At 40.1% G+C, this 17,744-nt stretch overlaps 1 protein-coding gene across 6 annotated transcripts in view; it reads left to right on the top strand.

Moving 5' to 3' along the window:
• ZFYVE9 (zinc finger FYVE-type containing 9) overlaps window positions 1-17,744 on the top strand; it is a 200,040-nt gene that overhangs the window by 99,564 nt on the left and 82,732 nt on the right. For all 6 annotated transcript variants that reach the window (XM_074221445.1, XM_074221441.1, XM_074221443.1 and 3 more), the window contains one exon: window positions 4,922-6,981. In XM_074221445.1, the coding sequence (XP_074077546.1) occupies window positions 4,922-6,981 (2,060 nt within the window). The remainder of the gene's footprint in view (window positions 1-4,921; window positions 6,982-17,744) is intronic.

Raw genomic sequence — 17,744 nt, 5'->3', positions numbered from 1 at the left:
GTGTAGGGCAGTAATAGCTGCAGTCAAGTACCGTGGGGCAGTCATGAAGAAGACATGTTCTCTTTGGACCCTAAAGTCAGAAGGAGGAACCACAGTGGAAGTTGTAGAAAGACAGATTTAGGCCCTCTAGCAATTAAGAGAAATTCAAAGAAGGTCAGGAAGGTTGTGGATTCTCTTTCCTTGGAGGTGTTCAGGCTGGATGAACACTCACTTTCAAGGCTGTTGTAGTGGATGGGCTTTTTCAAGGCATAGATTGAACTAAGTGGCTGACAGTCCATGTACTGATGGAGGGTATTTTCATTGGTTGTGTACTATACATTTAGTTAGCACTTGTTCTTTGTCAGGCTTGTGCTCAGCCCTGGAGATACAAAAGAAAGGCACAGTCTGATGGGTGGAAGACAGCACATAAAAAGATGCTGAAGTCAGTAAATTTATTAAGTATTATTCAAGAGCTCATCATCTCATGGGGAAGACAGTCTGCAAGTAACTATGTAGAAGCAAGGTATGCCCAGGACAAACTGGAAATAACCAACAGAGAGAAGGCACTGGAATTTGGAACTAGGTTTTCTACAGAAAGGTGGGATTTTAACTGGGAGTAGAAGGAAACTTGGAAAGTCCCCAATCAGAGAGATGAGGAAGGAGAGCATTCAAGGTGGAGATGGGTGTATTTTTTAAGGAATAACAAGGAAGCCCATGTCACTAGCTCAACAAGTAAGGGGAAGGTTTTTGGTAAAGTGTAAGAAGAGTGAAAAGCGAGTGGCAAATTATTAAGGATTATGATCAGCCACAGGGTTTTAGATTTGACCCCATAGTAATATGAAACTACTGAAGATGATTGAGCAGAGGAAAGGACACAGGGAGACCTTCACTAAAGGAAGAGCAGTTTGATCTTTGAGTGGAAGTGGAGAGATGTTTGTGACAGGGAGACCCACTGGCATGGCTGGCTGTTGCACTAGTCAGGGAGGGAGAGGATGAGTGCCAATACTGTGGTAGTTGCAATTTCAGAAGAGAGAAAAAGGTGTGTGTATATAGGAGGTGCTGTAAAGATGAAATCACTAGGTCTTGGGTAAGGGGGAATGTGAAAGAGGAGGAACAACTGGTGAGCTTGGAGTAGGAAGTTGGGGGTAGCTGGGAAGATAATCCTATCCTGAATAAGTATTGTGGACATTTTGAGGAGGGAAGGGTAGGGGGAATCATAACAAGTTCAGTTTTGGACATAGTGTAAAATGTCTACAAGACGTCAAGTTGGAATTGGAGTTGGAGATCAGAGACTAGAGGTCAACAGGAATGGGCTGGATAAGTAAATTTTAGAATCTTATCATAGAGATGAAAATTGAACCCATGAGAGCTAATAAAATCACAATGTAAGAGAAGAAGGCCCAGGACAAACCCTCAGGAGACACCCAAATTAGTGGGAGTGACCTGGCTAAAAATCAAGCAAAGGAAGCCAAGAAGGAGCAGTTAAATGGGTAAAAGAAGTATAGTTTCATAAAAAGCTAGAGAGGAAAATATCAAGAGTCAGTTAATCAATCATGTCAGAGGTTCCCAAGAGGTCAAGAAGAATGCAGATTGAGAAAAGGTCATTAGGTTTGCCAATTGAGAGATTGTAAGTAACTCGAGTAAGAGAGCAGTTTGGTGAGATGAGGTCAGAAGACAGACTAGGGAGTTAAGAAGAGAGTGAGAGAAGAGAAAATGGCGGCATCCGTTGCAGACATTGTAAGTGGCCTTCTGAAAGACCTTAGCTTCAAAAGTCAGGAGATATGAGATGATGATTAGTGGGATTGGAGTGGATCAAGTGAATGTTTTTCAAAATGAGAAAGATAGGTGTGTTTTATAGGTAGTAGGGAAAGCATATGGGTGGTATAGGAAAGACAATAGTCAGGGAGAGATGGAAGCTAGTGAGGCAGAGAACAAAGGGATAATCTGGTGGAGAAGATAGTATGGAATGAGATCACTTGAGTATTTAAGGGTATTAGCCTTTGCAAGGAGAAGGTAGTGGTTGGATTGATTGATCATTAATATCAATTCCAATTGAAATTGTGTGTCAGTGATATGTTGTTCTAATTAGAAAAGTTTTATTTCACCAAAGATTGTAAACTCTTTGCTAGTGTAACATATAAGAACACATCTGTTTCAAAGGATCATAGATTTAGAATGTAGGAATGACTTCAAGGCCATCTAGTCATCCTTCATTTAATAGGAAAGGAAATGGAGACTAAATAAATAATATTGATCTAAGGTTCAGGAAGCTGATTATAACTAATTTGCTATCAGTAGTAATGGTAGAAAGAGAATACTGCAATTTCTGATGATCTAATTCATTTAAGTGTGCCTAACAAAATTACAACTGAAGAAATTGTTATAGATCATCATTCTAAGTAGTTTAAATCCTGAAGCTTCTCCATGGCAGCTTGATGATTGATTAATTGTTGTCCTTGATAATCGAAGAAGACCATTATGTTAAGTGAATGATGATAGGATGAGCTCATTATGTTGATTAAAATGAGGGGGGTGTTGTGCAAAGACATTCTTTTCACTCCCCTTTCCAGAGGTCTCTAATCCCAGTGACTGGCTGATATAGAAAACAGGGCTTCTGGTATAGTCTGGATATAGGCGGCTCAGTAGTATGACAGCAGCATTGGACTTGGAGTCAGAACAAATTCAAATTCTGTCTTATACCTGACTGTGTCTGTGACTCCAGAACAGTCACTTATACCACAGTATCCTCAGCTATAAAATGAGAATGTTTAGTTTCTACTTCAGTCAGTAAACATTTATTAAATGCCTCCTATGTGTCGGGCCCCACGGGATACAAAGAAAGCCAAAACAAAGTCACAGTCTAGTGGTGGAGATAACATGCAAAAAATTGTAAATGATCTGTGTACTGGCACAGAGGAGATAGTCACTAGAGGGAAGGCACAGAGACTTCACAGGGCTATTGGGGAATAAATGAAATAAAAATGTAAAGCCCTTTGTCATTCTTAAAGTGCTCTATAAATGTTAGGTATTATTGTTGAAAAATGTGACTTTTTAAAAAAGAGAATATATTACATTTCAAGGTTATACTTCTGTTTTTTAATTTGATAATTTTTAATTTATTTTTCCTACTACATACAATGGTAGTTTTTAACAATTTTTTTTGCAAGTTTTCAGTTTTATATTTTTTTCTCTTCCTCTCTTCCCTCCCCCCCTCCTTTTGATAGAAAGCAATCCAATATAGGCCATACATATATAATAATGCTAGACATAGATTCATATTAATCATGTTGTGAAAGAAGAATCAAATAAAAAAAGAAAAGAGAACATTAGAGAGGAAAATAACACTATACAAGACAACTTTCAAAAATTGGAGATAGTAAGCTTTGGTCTGCATTTAAATTCCAAAGTTCCTTCTCTGGATATGGATGGTGTTTTCCTTCTTTCTTTTTTTTTTTTTTTTTTTTAAGGTTTTTTGCAAGGCAATGGGGTTAAGTGGCTTGCCCAAGGCCACACAGCTAGGTAATTATGAAGTGTCTGAGTCCAGATTTGAACTCAGGTCCTCCTGACTCCAGGGCTGGTGCTTTATCCACTGCACCACCTAGCTGCCCCAGTATGGTATTTTCCAACACAAGTTTTTTAGAATCATCTTTGATTACCATGCTACTGAAATGATCAAATACATCATAGTTGATCGTCACCCAATGTTATTGCTACTGTGCCCAATGTTCTGGTTCTGCTCACTTCACTCAGCATTAGTTCATGCAAGTCTTTCCAGGCTTTTCTAAAGTCCTGGTCCTCATGATTTCTTATAGAACAGTAGTATTCCATCACATTCATACACCACAGTTTGTTCAGTAGTAGCTCCCCAGTTAAGAAGCATCGATGATATACCTCTTAGCCATCATTTGCCACACATTAAATTTATTCTATTTATTACATTAAATGATACTTCTTTCTTGGCATAAATCTCGTGTATTCTAGGATCATAGATTTAGAATGTAGGAATGACTTCAAAGAGGCCTAATTTAACCCTTCATTTAATAGGAAAGGAAATGGAAACTAAGGACAACACAACTGGGTTACACAGGGAGCTTCTCTGGACATTTTTCTGGGTTGGAAAATGTCTTTAGAAATCATTTAGTCCAGTTGCCTCCATTTTACAAATGGGGAAATTGTGCCCCAAAGAAGAGATGTGAGAAAAATGTGGAATGGAAGGATAATGATGAATGGAAGGATGATAAGAGTAGTAGAGATCTGAATTTCGAATCCTGCCTCCAGTATTTACTAAATGTCACTCCAGGGCCCCTACCTGTAAAATGTAGATTGTGGTATTTTAGTCCTTGCTCACTAGGTTGTTGTAAATAGAGAAAATATTTATCAAGGGCTTTGGAGTCTTAAAGCTCTACAAATATGTTTATTATTATTGCCCAAGTAGCAAGCTCCTAGCAGAGCTAGACTAGACCCTGAGCTTCTTGAGTTCCTTCTTAGCATCTTGCTGCCTCTTTGTAATGGAAATTCATTAGTCAGTGAATCTCTTGAAAACATGATTTGCTAAAATTTAGATCCTCTCATTTTATTATATATATATATATATATGCAAGTTATTGTAATGTTCTCTTGTTATTTGCAGTGCTCTAGGTTAGCAAATAAGTCCAAAGGGCTGATTGAATTAAGATTCTTGTATTTAAAAAGTACAAAAAAAACCATTTTTTAACTTGTGGGCTTTAGGATTTTAATAATTTTCCCTATTTGATTAAGATTCAGAACATATAGCCACAGGGAAGAGGTTTAAATGTGTTGGCTCATCCATTGCCAAGAATTACAAGCATTTGGTCTTAATAACTTTATTTCTGACCAAGGTAACTAGATGGTGAATGCTAACTAACTTTGTTCGGGGGTAGTTTTGCCAACTTACTCATTGTTTAAACCATTTATTTTTCAGATGAGACGGTTTCTCCTGCATTATTGGATAAAACGTGGAATCAGCTTCTAGAGCCTCATCTGCTGTCATTTAGCCCGGCTCTGGCCAGTGTGAATGAAGCAGCGATTCCAATTGAGACCCAGCGGCCACGGAAGAGCTTCTCCCAGGCTTGTTCCTCCCTCCTTCCATCTGCGGAAGGAGGGGACCACTGTCCTAATGGCAGAGAGAGCACTGTAAACCTGGAGACTTCCACCATGTGCATTGAAGATCAGGGTACTGGAGAAGAACCTCTGAAGAGCCACGGTAGCTGGGTTGAGCCCTGTGGTGTTGGGGACACAGGAGAGGAGCAACGTGGGAGTCAAGACAGTCTGCCCGAGGAGAAGAACATTCTAGTTGTGGCTGTCATGCATAATTGTGATAGCAGGACTCTGCCAGGTGCTGATCTACTGGCTTGTCATGACTACCATAGCCATTCGCTAATGGATACTCTTAGCTTTACACTGGATAATGAAAACAGACAGAGTGATCCCTTTAGGGTCACTGTCAATGGGGCTGATGAAAAAGACATGAGCACAGAGAAACCTGGGGTCCAGGTGAACCAGCGACATGCCGAGGACGGTCCTATCAGCCGTCCCTGTAGTGCTTCACCAGAGAGCCACTCTAATGTCTGTTCCCTCTCTCATTTACAAGATGATAGGAATCCAAGTAGAGACCCTCCCACTTTAGGAGCTCCAAGTGGAGGGACTTTACCCCAGAGAACAGTGGAAGGTCCTGCTGCTGATGTGCAGGGGAGTTGTCTCCCAGCAGAGCCTTCTGGGAAAACCGACTCTGCCAGGACAGATATAGAGACTCCAAATTGTTTTACCCATTTGAATGAGAGGGCTTCCATGGAAGAAGAGCCTCCAGATGAGAGACCGGTTGGAGAATCCTCCCAGCCTGGGCTCTCTCTGTTTTCTGACCCTGACCAGCTGAATGTGCCTGAAAGGGATGCTTGCTGTGAGCCGGTTTCATGTGGGCTTTCCCCCAGTGAAATCAGAGGAGAGGAAAGCGAAGGGGGTGAACTCAGACAGACCCTGGACCCGGCAGAAGCCTTCAGTATGGTGTCGGAGGAAGTGACTCCTAGGGAATTGACTAAACTGAATGAAAGGAGTACCAGCCCCCCAAGTGGACAGAGGGAGAGGCGAGCTGAGGAGCCTTGTGGGGAGAGTGGGGAAAAGGGGGAGGCGATGGCAGAGTCAGGTGTCCCTTTCAAAGGAACTTGTCTGGAGGAGCTGGAGGGCTATGGTTTCCCGGCTGTTCTGGACATGCCAGCAGCAAATTCTCTGTCGAATGGTTGTGATTCCTATGGAATGCTAAACCCAGTTATTGCTTGTATTCCAAAGACTTTACCCTCCAAGGAAGATTCAGTCACAGAGGAAAAGGAAATTGAGGAGAGTAAATCAGAATGCTATGTGAATGTTTATGAGCAAAGAGGAAATGAGGCCCCAGAAGGGAATGGGCTTGTCTTAAGCAGCACTAGTGACCAAATGAAAAAAAACTATGTCCGTAGTCTCTGTAGTCAGGTCCCATCTGTTCAGGGACAGTTGTCCCCTCAAGTAGTAGCTAATGTGCCACCCATCAGTGTTCCTTTTGGTGGTGCCAGACCGAAACAGCCAACCCATCTGAAGCTTCAGATTCCAAAGCCATTATCAGAACATTTACAAAATGACCTTCCTCCTCACAGTGGCACTAATACTAAAAACAAAAATGATGTATTTGGGAAAGCAAAGTTAGGGGAAAACTCAGCAGGAGCTGTATTTCCTAATGAAACACTACATTCCTCTATTGCTGATGCAAATGGGGACCTTGTAGAAGATTATGAGGCTGTGGTCTCTAGTAGCCCATGTCTTGCAGTTGCTTCAGATAGTCCTGATAATGATCTTAGAGCTGGTCAGTTTGGTGTTCCTACCCGAAAGCCGTTTACCACCCTGGGTGAAGTGGCTCCTGTGTGGGTCCCGGATTCCCAGGCACCAAACTGCATGAAATGTGAAGCCAGGTTTACCTTCACCAAGAGGAGGCATCATTGCAGAGCATGTGGGAAGGTAAGGTTCACTTAGAATCTCAGAAACAAGTATAACTCAGATTCTATGTTTTGATTTTTAAAGATGAGGAGGTAAACTTAGTAGTTACTGCTACTGGCAACTAAGGGAATTCTGAGTTTATTGGAAAATGAATCAATCAGCAGAGCTTTTATTGAGCTTGCCCTCTCTCCATTTGCATGGTGCCAGGTCAAAAAACACAAAGCATAATCTCGAGGAAACTAGTTTCTGATTTAAACATACTCAGTTCTAGAAGTCACCAAAATTGAGGAAGTGTTAACTTTGTGGTTTTTATAGAGATAAATGTTTGGTTAAGCGATCCATTTAACAATAAGGAAGCTGGTCACTCTCACTACTTTTCTTTTTTATTATGTAATAAGACTGACTTGGAAAATTTTATGATTTTAGTTTGATTTAAATTTTAAAATTCTTAAAACATTGAAAGTTGTGCTTATGGTCTGTCCCTTTCAAATTTGATTTTTTGTTTCTCTTACAAGTTATTTGTTGCAATATTGGTCTATTGTGCTTTTCTATATATATATCACTTCATTTTTTAAATTAAAAATTTTGTTTTTGCACAAGGCAGTGGGATTGAGCGACTTGTCCAAAGTCACACAGATAAGTAAGTATTAAATGTCTGAGGCTGGAATTGAACTTGAGTGCTCCTGATTGCAGGACCGGTGCTCTATCCATTGCACATTTAGCTGCTCCATCACTTCATATTTTTGATTTTTCTTTACTTCAAAGACTCGTCTTTGGTTTATACATTTTTTTCTGGCAAGATGACAAAAGTGAAATGTCCCCAAGTTATATTTCTTCTGAAAAAATGACTTCTTTCTATACTAATTTTTCCTCCCTCAAGGCAAGTGAACCTGAAGAAAAACTGGTTGGTATATTTATTTTGTTTATCTTAATTTCTGAATTAATTCAACAGAGACCTGAAGTATCGAGCAGGGTTATGTGCCAGGTGCTAGAGTCAGAAGCTGCCCTAACAGAGTTTTTGAGGCTTATAGAAGGATGTCACACCCATGAAACACCTGGTGCAAAACAAGACTACACAGACAATTGTGATCTAAGGTCTCATTTCTGACTCAGATCAGGACAGTCTTTGTGAAGGAAGTGCAGTGCATTTGAACTGGGATTTTAGGGGCTAGTAATTTCATTGGTGGGTGAATATAAGAAAATTGAAGTCTTAGGGAATAAATGTGAATAAAAAGTTTTGAGTCAAGAAGACAGAGGGCATGGAGATTAGGCCAATTGGCCACAGCCTTGAGTGATGAAGGGAAGTCATACAGAGAAGGTGGGGAAAGAAGGAGGTCTGAAATTGTGCAGGGCCTTGAGTTTTGGACCAAGAAATTTGCATTTTACTCAGTGGACCAGTAGTAAGCAATTAAAGTATTTTGGTAGAGGAATGAAGTGCTCAAATCTTTGCATTGATAAGATTTGTCTGTGATCCAGTGCTATTGATGAAGGCATTATGATGTACCAAAGAGCATCCTGGACTGCTGTCAAGAGCTCTGGATTCTTCTCCTTCCTCAACCACTGACTCACAGTAATTCAGTACACGTATCATCTCCCCACTGACTCTCTGCTTTCCTTACCTTTAAAATGGGGGACTTAACTTGATGTTTTCCAAGATTACTTTTAGTACCAATAATCTTTGTCTGAGAGAGAGTATGCAAAGAAGAAAACCTGAAGAAGCCGCACAATTAATTCATAAACTAAATGGTCTACCTTGGAATTGTGGGGCAAAAAAAATTGGGCATGCCTACTCTGTAAGACTGAGCTAACTACTTTTCCAATTCTGTATTTGAAAATGTATAAGGTGATTCCCTCAGATAATCATCTGTTGCAAATAATCCTCTGTGTTTGTGTGGGGAATCATGTGAAAATAAATAGATTAGGAAACCTGCATTGAAGCAGATAAGTATACACATTGGTGGGCAGCTTAGTGGTACCATAATACATAGAGTACTGAGCCTGAGGTCAGGAAAATTCATCTTCCTAAATTCAAATTCACCCTCAAACATTCAACAGGGTTTTACCCTGTTTACCTCACTTTTCTCCTCTGTAAAATGAGCTGAAGAAGGAAATTGCAAATCATTCCAACATCTTTACCACGAAAACCCCCAAAGGGGCACAAGATTGGATATGACTGAAACAACTGAACAACAACAAATACACATTGATATTTGATTAAGTACAAAAAAGAATCTAGAATTAGATATTTTGATAGACACTAGGTAAGAGGGATCAGAATCAAGATGATAGAATGAGAGAAATCATTTTTGTCTTACAAAGCATACCTCTACAACAATTCAGTCTGAATTCTAATTGAGAAAGGCAAGAAAATAATCACAGTGAGTCATATTTTTAAACCAGAGCAGCTTAGGGAGAGAAGTCACTGGGGTGGGGGCTAAGTCAGATCACAGTGTGGTGACAGTGTTGGTAGGGAACTGAGACAAAGCATGAGAACTGGAAGCAGTGGGATAAAAAAAGATCTCAGAACCCTTGAACACATGTTGGTATAGAAGTGGTACCATCTGGCAGCTTTTGTCACTCATTATCTAGTTCTGATTCTTAGATTCATAGTGGAGATAAATTGCCCTGTGCAGGACCATAGCATAGCTGAGTCTCGACTATTGAGCAAATTCTGGAAATCTGCCCTGTTAGGGACCTCTGAGTCTTGTAGATGGATGTAACATACACAAAAGTCACCTAGTGTAAAACAATAGGACACAAACAAGTGTTTTCTAAGGTCTAAGGAAAGAAAAATCATTTCTGACTCTGAGAACTGGACAGTCTTCATGAAGGAAGGGGCATTTGAACTGGGATTTTAGAGACTGGTAATTTCATTGGTGGTTGTATACAAGAGGCATTGGAGGTTTAAGAAATAAGTGTGAATAAAAAGCATTGAGACAAGAAGAGAGGGTGTGGAGAGCAGGCCAATTTGATTATGGCCTTGAATGATGAAAAGAGAAAGTACGGGAAAAAACTATAGATTTGAGCCAGGAGCAGATGAGTAACTCAGGTCTCACATTTAGCCCAGCTTGTAAGTCTGCTGTGGAATAACTGGAGCAGTGAACACCAGACCAAAGGGGAGGAAGCGGTTGAGTATCTCTGAGCCTGCAGAGCCTCTGAAACTGCAGAGTCACTCACTGACCAGCAGTGAAGACACCCAAGCCAACAGACCTAAACTTGTATTAGAAACTTGTAGAGCTCACACCATGAGATCAGTAAATAGACCTTTCTACAGATCATATCACTTTGGAAATACTCAAAAGTTTCAGGTTCTGCTGAGAAAATGGCAGTAGGATATAAAAGGACAGGAATTTTGGCCATACATTTCCTCCCTCCTTCCCTTCCCAGCAAGAACATAAAGTCTAAAGAGAAGAAGTCAGCTGGAAAAATGAGCAGACATGAGAAGAATTCCATCATCAAGAGCTACAGGGATGATGTAAGCTGAACATATAAACACAGAAGACAATGACTTGAAAATATCTATGAGTAAAGCCTCCAGAAAAATGAAGATTGAACGTAAGTTCAACAAGAATTCCTAGAAGAGTTAAAGAGATTTACATAGCTTTGTAAATAGCAATACTTTCAACCTAGCCCCCCACAGCCATCATTGAAATAGTCACTCTAGAGAAAAAAACCTTTATTCCTCTCCTCCTTCCTTGCCACCAACTATAACTACTGGCTTGTAGCCAGTGCCTAGAAGGTAAACCCAAGGGGCTCTGATGAGAGAACATGTTTCAAATCACTCTCTCTATTTTCAGCTATACAGCCAGTCTCCTGAGGAGAAAGGCTCAATAATACCTACCAATTGCAGTCCTGGGGCAGCTAGGTGGTGCAGTGGATAGAGCACTGGCCCTGGAGTCAGGAGGACCTGAGTTCAAATATGATCTCAGACAATAATTACCGAAATGTGTGACCTTGAGCAAGTCACTTAACCCTTTTACCCACAAAAGCAAATTAAAAAATAAAACAAACAAATCAATTGCAGCCCTACTGTCACCAATGGAGTAGGCGAGCCAGCCTGGCTGGACCAGCAAAGCTCTCTGAAGAAGATAAGAAACAGCATGTACCAGCAGTGTTGAACCACCATCATCACCCCCTCTCCTCACACATTAGTGATAGCCCAGTCCAGAACCCTAGAATCCCAGGAGTAGCAGCATCCCCTAGATTGTTGGCTCCATGACCAGCCTAGTCCTAGCAACCACAGCTATGGAAGATCCAGAAAAGAAAGTTCTTCCTATCAAAGATCATGGCCTTGTCAAATGGTCCAGGACTTTGTCAGTGAAAATGGCAGTAAAGGTGTTGGTTTGTGGCTATAAATTAAGGACCTTTCCACCTGACTTAATGATGAAACCTGAATGGGTTGTCTTTGAAATGTGAATTTTTTTGTTCTTGGTTTTTGCAAGGCAATGTTTAGGTGACTTGCCCAAGGTCACACAGCTAAGTAAGTATTAAGTGTCTGAGGTCACATTTGAACTCGGGTTCTCCTGACTATTCAGAGTCTATTCGTTGCGTTAATGTGAACTTTTATGTATCTTGTAGGAACCTCTTGATTTACCCATCTCCTCTAATACAGTGTGTGCTCCATGGGAGCAGACATGATCTTCCTTTTCTCCTTATTTTCCTAGAACTTAGTACAGTGTTATGCATTCATTCATTTTAAAGAAATAATTTGCTTTGTCTGTGCACCCTTTCATCATTTAGCTTGTACTCTAATGAAATCAAAGAAAAAGGACCAGTACAGACAAAAACATTTCTGGAAATTATTTTTGTTGTTTCAAAGAACTTCTAATGAAGAAGGTGCCCATCAATTAGGGACTTACTACATTGTCCTCATGATGGTTGGTGTTTTTGTGATGTTCTGTGGTACAAAGTGCTTTATGTGGGTGAACTCTTAGTCCTTACAATAACTCTGGGAGGTTACCTGAACAGATGCTGAGCAGAGTGAGCAAAACCAGGAGAAGAACATATACAATAATAGCAATATTGTGAAGATGATTAAGCTTGCTCCTCACCTAATGATAAAAATGTGATTATATGCAAAATAATAAATAAAACATGCATTTTTTAACATGCCCAGCAAAGAATTTGTTTTAGTTGACCAGGCATATTTGTTATGAGAGTCTTGCACTTAAAAAAAAGTTTAATTGGGAGTGGCATGAGGAGAGGGGAAATAGTAATAAGATTTCAAAATGGGGAGGAGGGAGAAAGAAAAAAGAGAAAGTGATTAAAGAATTTTTAAAGAAAGAAGAAAGCCACATAATGAATTATATGCTTAAAAAGAAAAGTGAACTGTGATAATATAGATTCAGTTGTATATACAGTGCTCTTTTTCTGATTTACTTACTACATTGAAATGCTCATTTCACTTGATGTTAAAGTCAGAATTTTGAAAAATTAAAATAGAAATACATCTTTTGTGAAGGAAATGCACACATTTTAAGTGTGGGCAAGCATCCCAGTTTTGCATTGTGTAACTTAGACCCTCTTGTGAAAGAAAGGAAAAAAAACAGGTTAATAACAGGTGCAGTTTCTGTTGTGTAGGTAATATTTCTTTTATACAGTATGGCTAAGATCTTACTGTGAAAAGCAAAATGAATTTATAGATTCATGATTCTTTTCCCTTCCCATTCCCGTTTACCTCAAGGATGTTGTAAGAATTGATGAGATAATGTCTGTAAAAATCTTTGAGCTTCTTGGAAGAGAAGGGCTTTTATAAGCACAGTTAAAATTTTCTGAAGACTAAATTAATCAGACTACAAGTGAAATATGACAATTCTTAATACTGTTTGATTTTGCAAAATAATGTTAAAATGGGCAAAGTAGAATAATTTTGTTTCACTCTTGTTGAAAGTTAACTTAATCTTCTAAGGCTATTTAATAATGTGAGTAACAATAATGAATATTTATGGGCTGTAATGGTACAGTATTTACTTTGAATTTACAACTTCAGGTATAGAAAACAAATTTCTGAAAATCCACTAAAACATGGGAAATCATGAATTTTTTTTCTCCCTAATCTTAGTGTTGGAATAAAGACCCTCACCCACAAGTGTCTTTCCTTCTCAGGTTACTTAGGTGTCAGCTTTAATTCTGACTGCCCTCTCTCTCCCTAACCCACCCTCCCAAATCCAGTCCCATCCATTACTGAGACCTTTGCAGCATCTCTCCAATACACCTCTTTCTCTCCTCTTTCACAGCTACTTCTGTAGTTGTTCAGGGCTTCTACTCCTCTCTGAACCATCGCACTAGTCTCTCTCTCTCTCTCTCTCTCTCTCTCTCTCTTTAGATTTTGCAAGTCAAATGGGGTTAAGTGGCTTGCCCAAGGCCACACAGCTAGGTAATTATGAAGTGTCTGAGGCCGGATTTGAACCCAGGTACTCCCGACTCCAGGGTTGGTGCTCTTTCCACTGCGCCACCTAGCCACCCCTGCCCTAGACTCTTGATAGGTCTGTTTGCCTCACGTCTCCCCACTCTGGTCTTAAGTGCAGTGCTCCCCATGGAAGGCATTTTGTGTTCCAGAGGCTCCCTGGTCAAACTCAATCCCTCTCCTCCAGGAAACCTTTCTCAGCTCCTCTTCATTCTCAAGCCTTCCCTCTTCTTTCTGGTTGATTCTCTCTAGACCTTCTTGCCTCCCCTTTGGGCTGTGAGCTCTTGAGGGCAAGGCTTGTCTTTCTGTTATCTCTACCCTTACTCAGCACAGTCTGGCTCAAAGAAGGCATCTTAGAATTGTTGATTGACCGCCTGAAATTCTGTCTAATGATTCATATCTTGGGTGGACTTGATCATTTTTAGTGTTTTTTCTTTGTTAGAGTGCTAGCTCCTAGAAGGAAGGGGCTACTATAGCCTTTAGTTCTATCACCAGTGCCAGCACATGATAAGTGTCTTCTATGACTGCTTGGGATACAAAGAAAAGGGAAGGCGCTTCCTGCCCTCGAGGAACTCACCATCAGATGGGAAGGCTATGTGGAAGCAAATGTGTGCAAATGGCATACAAGATAAATTGGAAAAAAATCAACAGTGAAGGCACTAGCATTTTATTTATTTATTTATTTATTTATTTTTTGCGAGGCAGACGGGGTTAAGTGGCTTGCCCAAGTCCACACAGCTAGGTAATTATTAAGTTTCTGAGACCGAATTTGAACCCAGGTACTCCCGACTCCAGGGCCGGTGCTTTATCCACTACGCCACCTAGCTGCCCCAGGCACTAGCATTTTAGGGGATCAGAAAAGACTTCTATTGAAAATCCTGTTTTATTTGGTACTTAAAGGAGGCAGAGATGAGAAGAGAAAACATCTAGGCTTGGGGGAAAGCCAGTGGAAAGGTCCAGAGTAAGGAGATGGAGGATCTTGATTAAAGAATGGTTAGGAGGTCAGTGTTACTTAATTGCAATTTAAGGGGGAAAGAATGGGAAAAGTCTAAGAAGAGTGGAAGCTGTGCAGGTGGGGGCAAACTAGAAAGGGCTTTGAACACCAAACGGGATCTCATATCTGATTTTGGAAGTGGAGGGATAATAGAGTCAATTTGATGGTGGAGATGGACTAAAAGTAGAGAGGCTTTAGATTGAGAAGATCAACTAACAATAATTCAGGGCTGAAGTGCTAAGGATCTGCACCAGGGTATTAGGGAGTATTGAAGGAAAGAAGGGGACACATTGAAAAGATGTCAAAATCAACAAGCCTTGACAACAGATTGACTGTGAGGAATTGAAGGGGATACTTGGAGCTCCAGCCAGGGTGACTTGGGAGAATTGTAGGGTCCTCACCTGTAATGGGAGAGTTAGGAAGAGGAAAGCTGAGTTAGGGGGAAGATGAATTCAGTTTTCAACATGTTGAGTTGACCAGTAGGCAGCTCCAGATTATAGACTAGGATTCAGCAGAGAGACTAGGGCCAGAGCTGCTACTGATTAGCTGGTGTACTTATAAGATTAGGGATCCCAGGAAGACTATTGGAGACTTGCAAAGGTACCCTAGAATTGGCAGAAGGTGAAAATGTTTGAGATTTTAAAAAATAGAAGAGAATAGCTATGGATTAGTGAACTAATGGCTTATGGATCAGGAAAAGTTTATTTTGATTCCTGGCAGATTTTGGAATTATATATATTGTTTGCAAACTGATTAGTGAATATCTAAAAAATGAAGCAGTGATTAAATGAGAGATTTTTTTAGAAAGATTTTATTTATTTTGAGTTTTACAATTTTCCCCCCATTCTTGCTTCCCTCCCCCTACCCCCCACAGAAGGCTTTCTGTTAGTCTTCACGTTGGTTCCATGTTATACATTGATCTCAGTTGAAGGTGACAAGAGAGAAATCATATCCTTAAGGAAGAAAAATAAAGTATGAGATAGAAAAATTACACAATAAGATAATGGTTTTTTTCCTAAATTGAAGATAATAGTCTTTGGTTTTTGTTCAAAGTCCACAATTCTTTCTCTGGATACAGATGGTATTCTCCATTACAGATACCCCAAAATTGTCCCTGGTTGTTGCACTGATGGAATGAGCAAGTCCATCAAGTCTGGTCATCACTCCCATGTTGCTGTTGTGAGGTGTCCAGTGTTCTTTTGGTTTTGCTCATTAAATGAGAGATTTTTTGTGAAAAGTTTGGCACACTACTTCACATATTATGGGTCCTATATTAATGCTTATTCCCTTCCCTGATGTAAGGAACACTGTGGGTTCAAGAACAAGTCATGCTACTCTCATTTCCTTTTTGGGTAGTAGATCAGGGTGATATTGTTGATACAATTTGCCAAATTCCCTTATTTTTTACTATGAAAATGGTAGTTATGGGCTTACACAGTTTGTTGGACCCATAACTTGATAATTCCAGAGACATGAATGGTATATTACCACATTGGGAGGAGTTCTTACCCAGTTGGTCCAGGCCTTGTGGCAGGTGATATTTTATAGGGCAGTGTCTAATGCTGCTCTTCTCAGCCCAGGTAGTTTCAAAGAACTGTTAGATTGGATCCCCAGAGGGTGGCTGCTACATTCCTTCAGAGTCTTAGGGTTAACCCTTTGCTTTTCAAATTTAATGAGCTTTTTGAAAATACTATTTATTAGAGTGGTATAGTAAAAACAGTTGGTACAAAATACCTTCACAAAGTTATGGGACATATCCTCCCACAAATATATACAGAATCTAGGGGAAATGGGCTCATTCTTAAATCACATATAGCAAAGAGGTAACTCATCCATCTTTTTGTGGTATTCGTGAAATTGCCCTTGGGTATGTCTTATCTTTTCTGGATTTTTTTATAAAGTCTTAAAACTAACTTTCCTAAGTGTGTCTGCTTTGTCCCTCGGCTCCCACTGCAGACACTGTGTCTGCTGTTGCAGGGATGCCACTGAAACCAGGATATCATGGGAAGTCTAACATCTGCCCCTCTTCCAAAGTTTGCATGGTCTTCCTCTGAGCTGAAGGGGTTTTGTATGAAGTGGGAGATGGAGAATTCGCCTAAGCCAATTGTCCTTCCCATAAAACAATATTTTTTCAAGGAAATTGACTAGAAGGCTTCAGATACTAAAATCCACAGATTCTGAATGACTTTTTTTTTTTGTAGATGATGCACAGGATATGACCAACTTAGCTCAGCCAATATCAATAAACTTCCTATGCAATGTCATTTTATTTCATTTAATGACTTCTTGTAACTCAACTGATCAAAGACTTTTCATTTACTCTAAAAGCCTATGACTAATCAATTGTTCACATATCTAATTGGTTGGCTATTGTCACCTGAATAAGTTACCTGAGATTGTCCAACTTTAGCCCTAATTCTGACTTGAGATTGTCCAACTTTAGCCCTAATTCTGACTCCAACTCATCATCTTTTCCCTTCAAATATTCCTTTCCCTCTAACTTTCATATTCCCCTTTACTGGTGAGGGTAAGCATCAGCATATTTGAAGACACCTGGACTCAGAAACCTGGGGGTCATCCTTGACTCCTCATACTCTCTCACCTCCATATCCAATCCAAAGTTGCCCAGTCCTATGCATCCTGCTTCATAACATCTCTTGTATAGGCCCCGTTCTCTCTTATGAGGCTGCCAAGACTCTGGCCCTTGCCTTCATCACTTCACACCTGTGTTTTTTATCCTTGAAGATAGGAATAATTTATTCATTCATTCATTTATTTATTATTTATTCTTATTTTGTACAAATAATGTTTTTTATACGTTACTAAAATATTCTTGTTTAAGAGTAAACATAATACCCCCTCCCCCCCAAAAATATAGACCTGCATGAACGATAAAGGAACGAGAAAAAAATTAAAATTAAAAATAATAATAATAATAATAGGTACAACCAGGTGGTGCAGTGGATGGAGCACTGGCCCTGGAGCAGGAGCACCCGAGCCCAAATCCATCTAGCCCCAAACACCCAACAATCACCCAGTTGTATGACTCTGAGCAAGCCACCCCAACCCCATTGCCCTGCAACCCCCACCCAAAAAAATAATAAATGTGCTTCAGTCTTTGTTCCAACACCAACAACTCTGTCACAGGTGGATCACATTCTTTATGATAAGTCTATCACAAAAGCTACTTCCATATTTTTCCACCATTGCCATTGCTGATCGCAACTCCCTCCATTCGTACTTCCCCGCTACCATAGACTATATTTTCTCTCTCCTTTTACTCCGTCCCTCTTCTTGAATGTGCTGTAGGGTAGCTGAATGGCACAGCAGGCAGATCCCCGACCCTGGGGCCAAGAGGCCCCAAGCCCACATACCACCCCTTAG

Source organism: Macrotis lagotis, chromosome 2 (assembly GCF_037893015.1).
Source record: "Macrotis lagotis isolate mMagLag1 chromosome 2, bilby.v1.9.chrom.fasta, whole genome shotgun sequence".
Taxonomy (NCBI): domain Eukaryota; kingdom Metazoa; phylum Chordata; class Mammalia; order Peramelemorphia; family Peramelidae; genus Macrotis; species Macrotis lagotis.
This window is presented reverse-complemented; position numbering and strand designations above follow the sequence as displayed.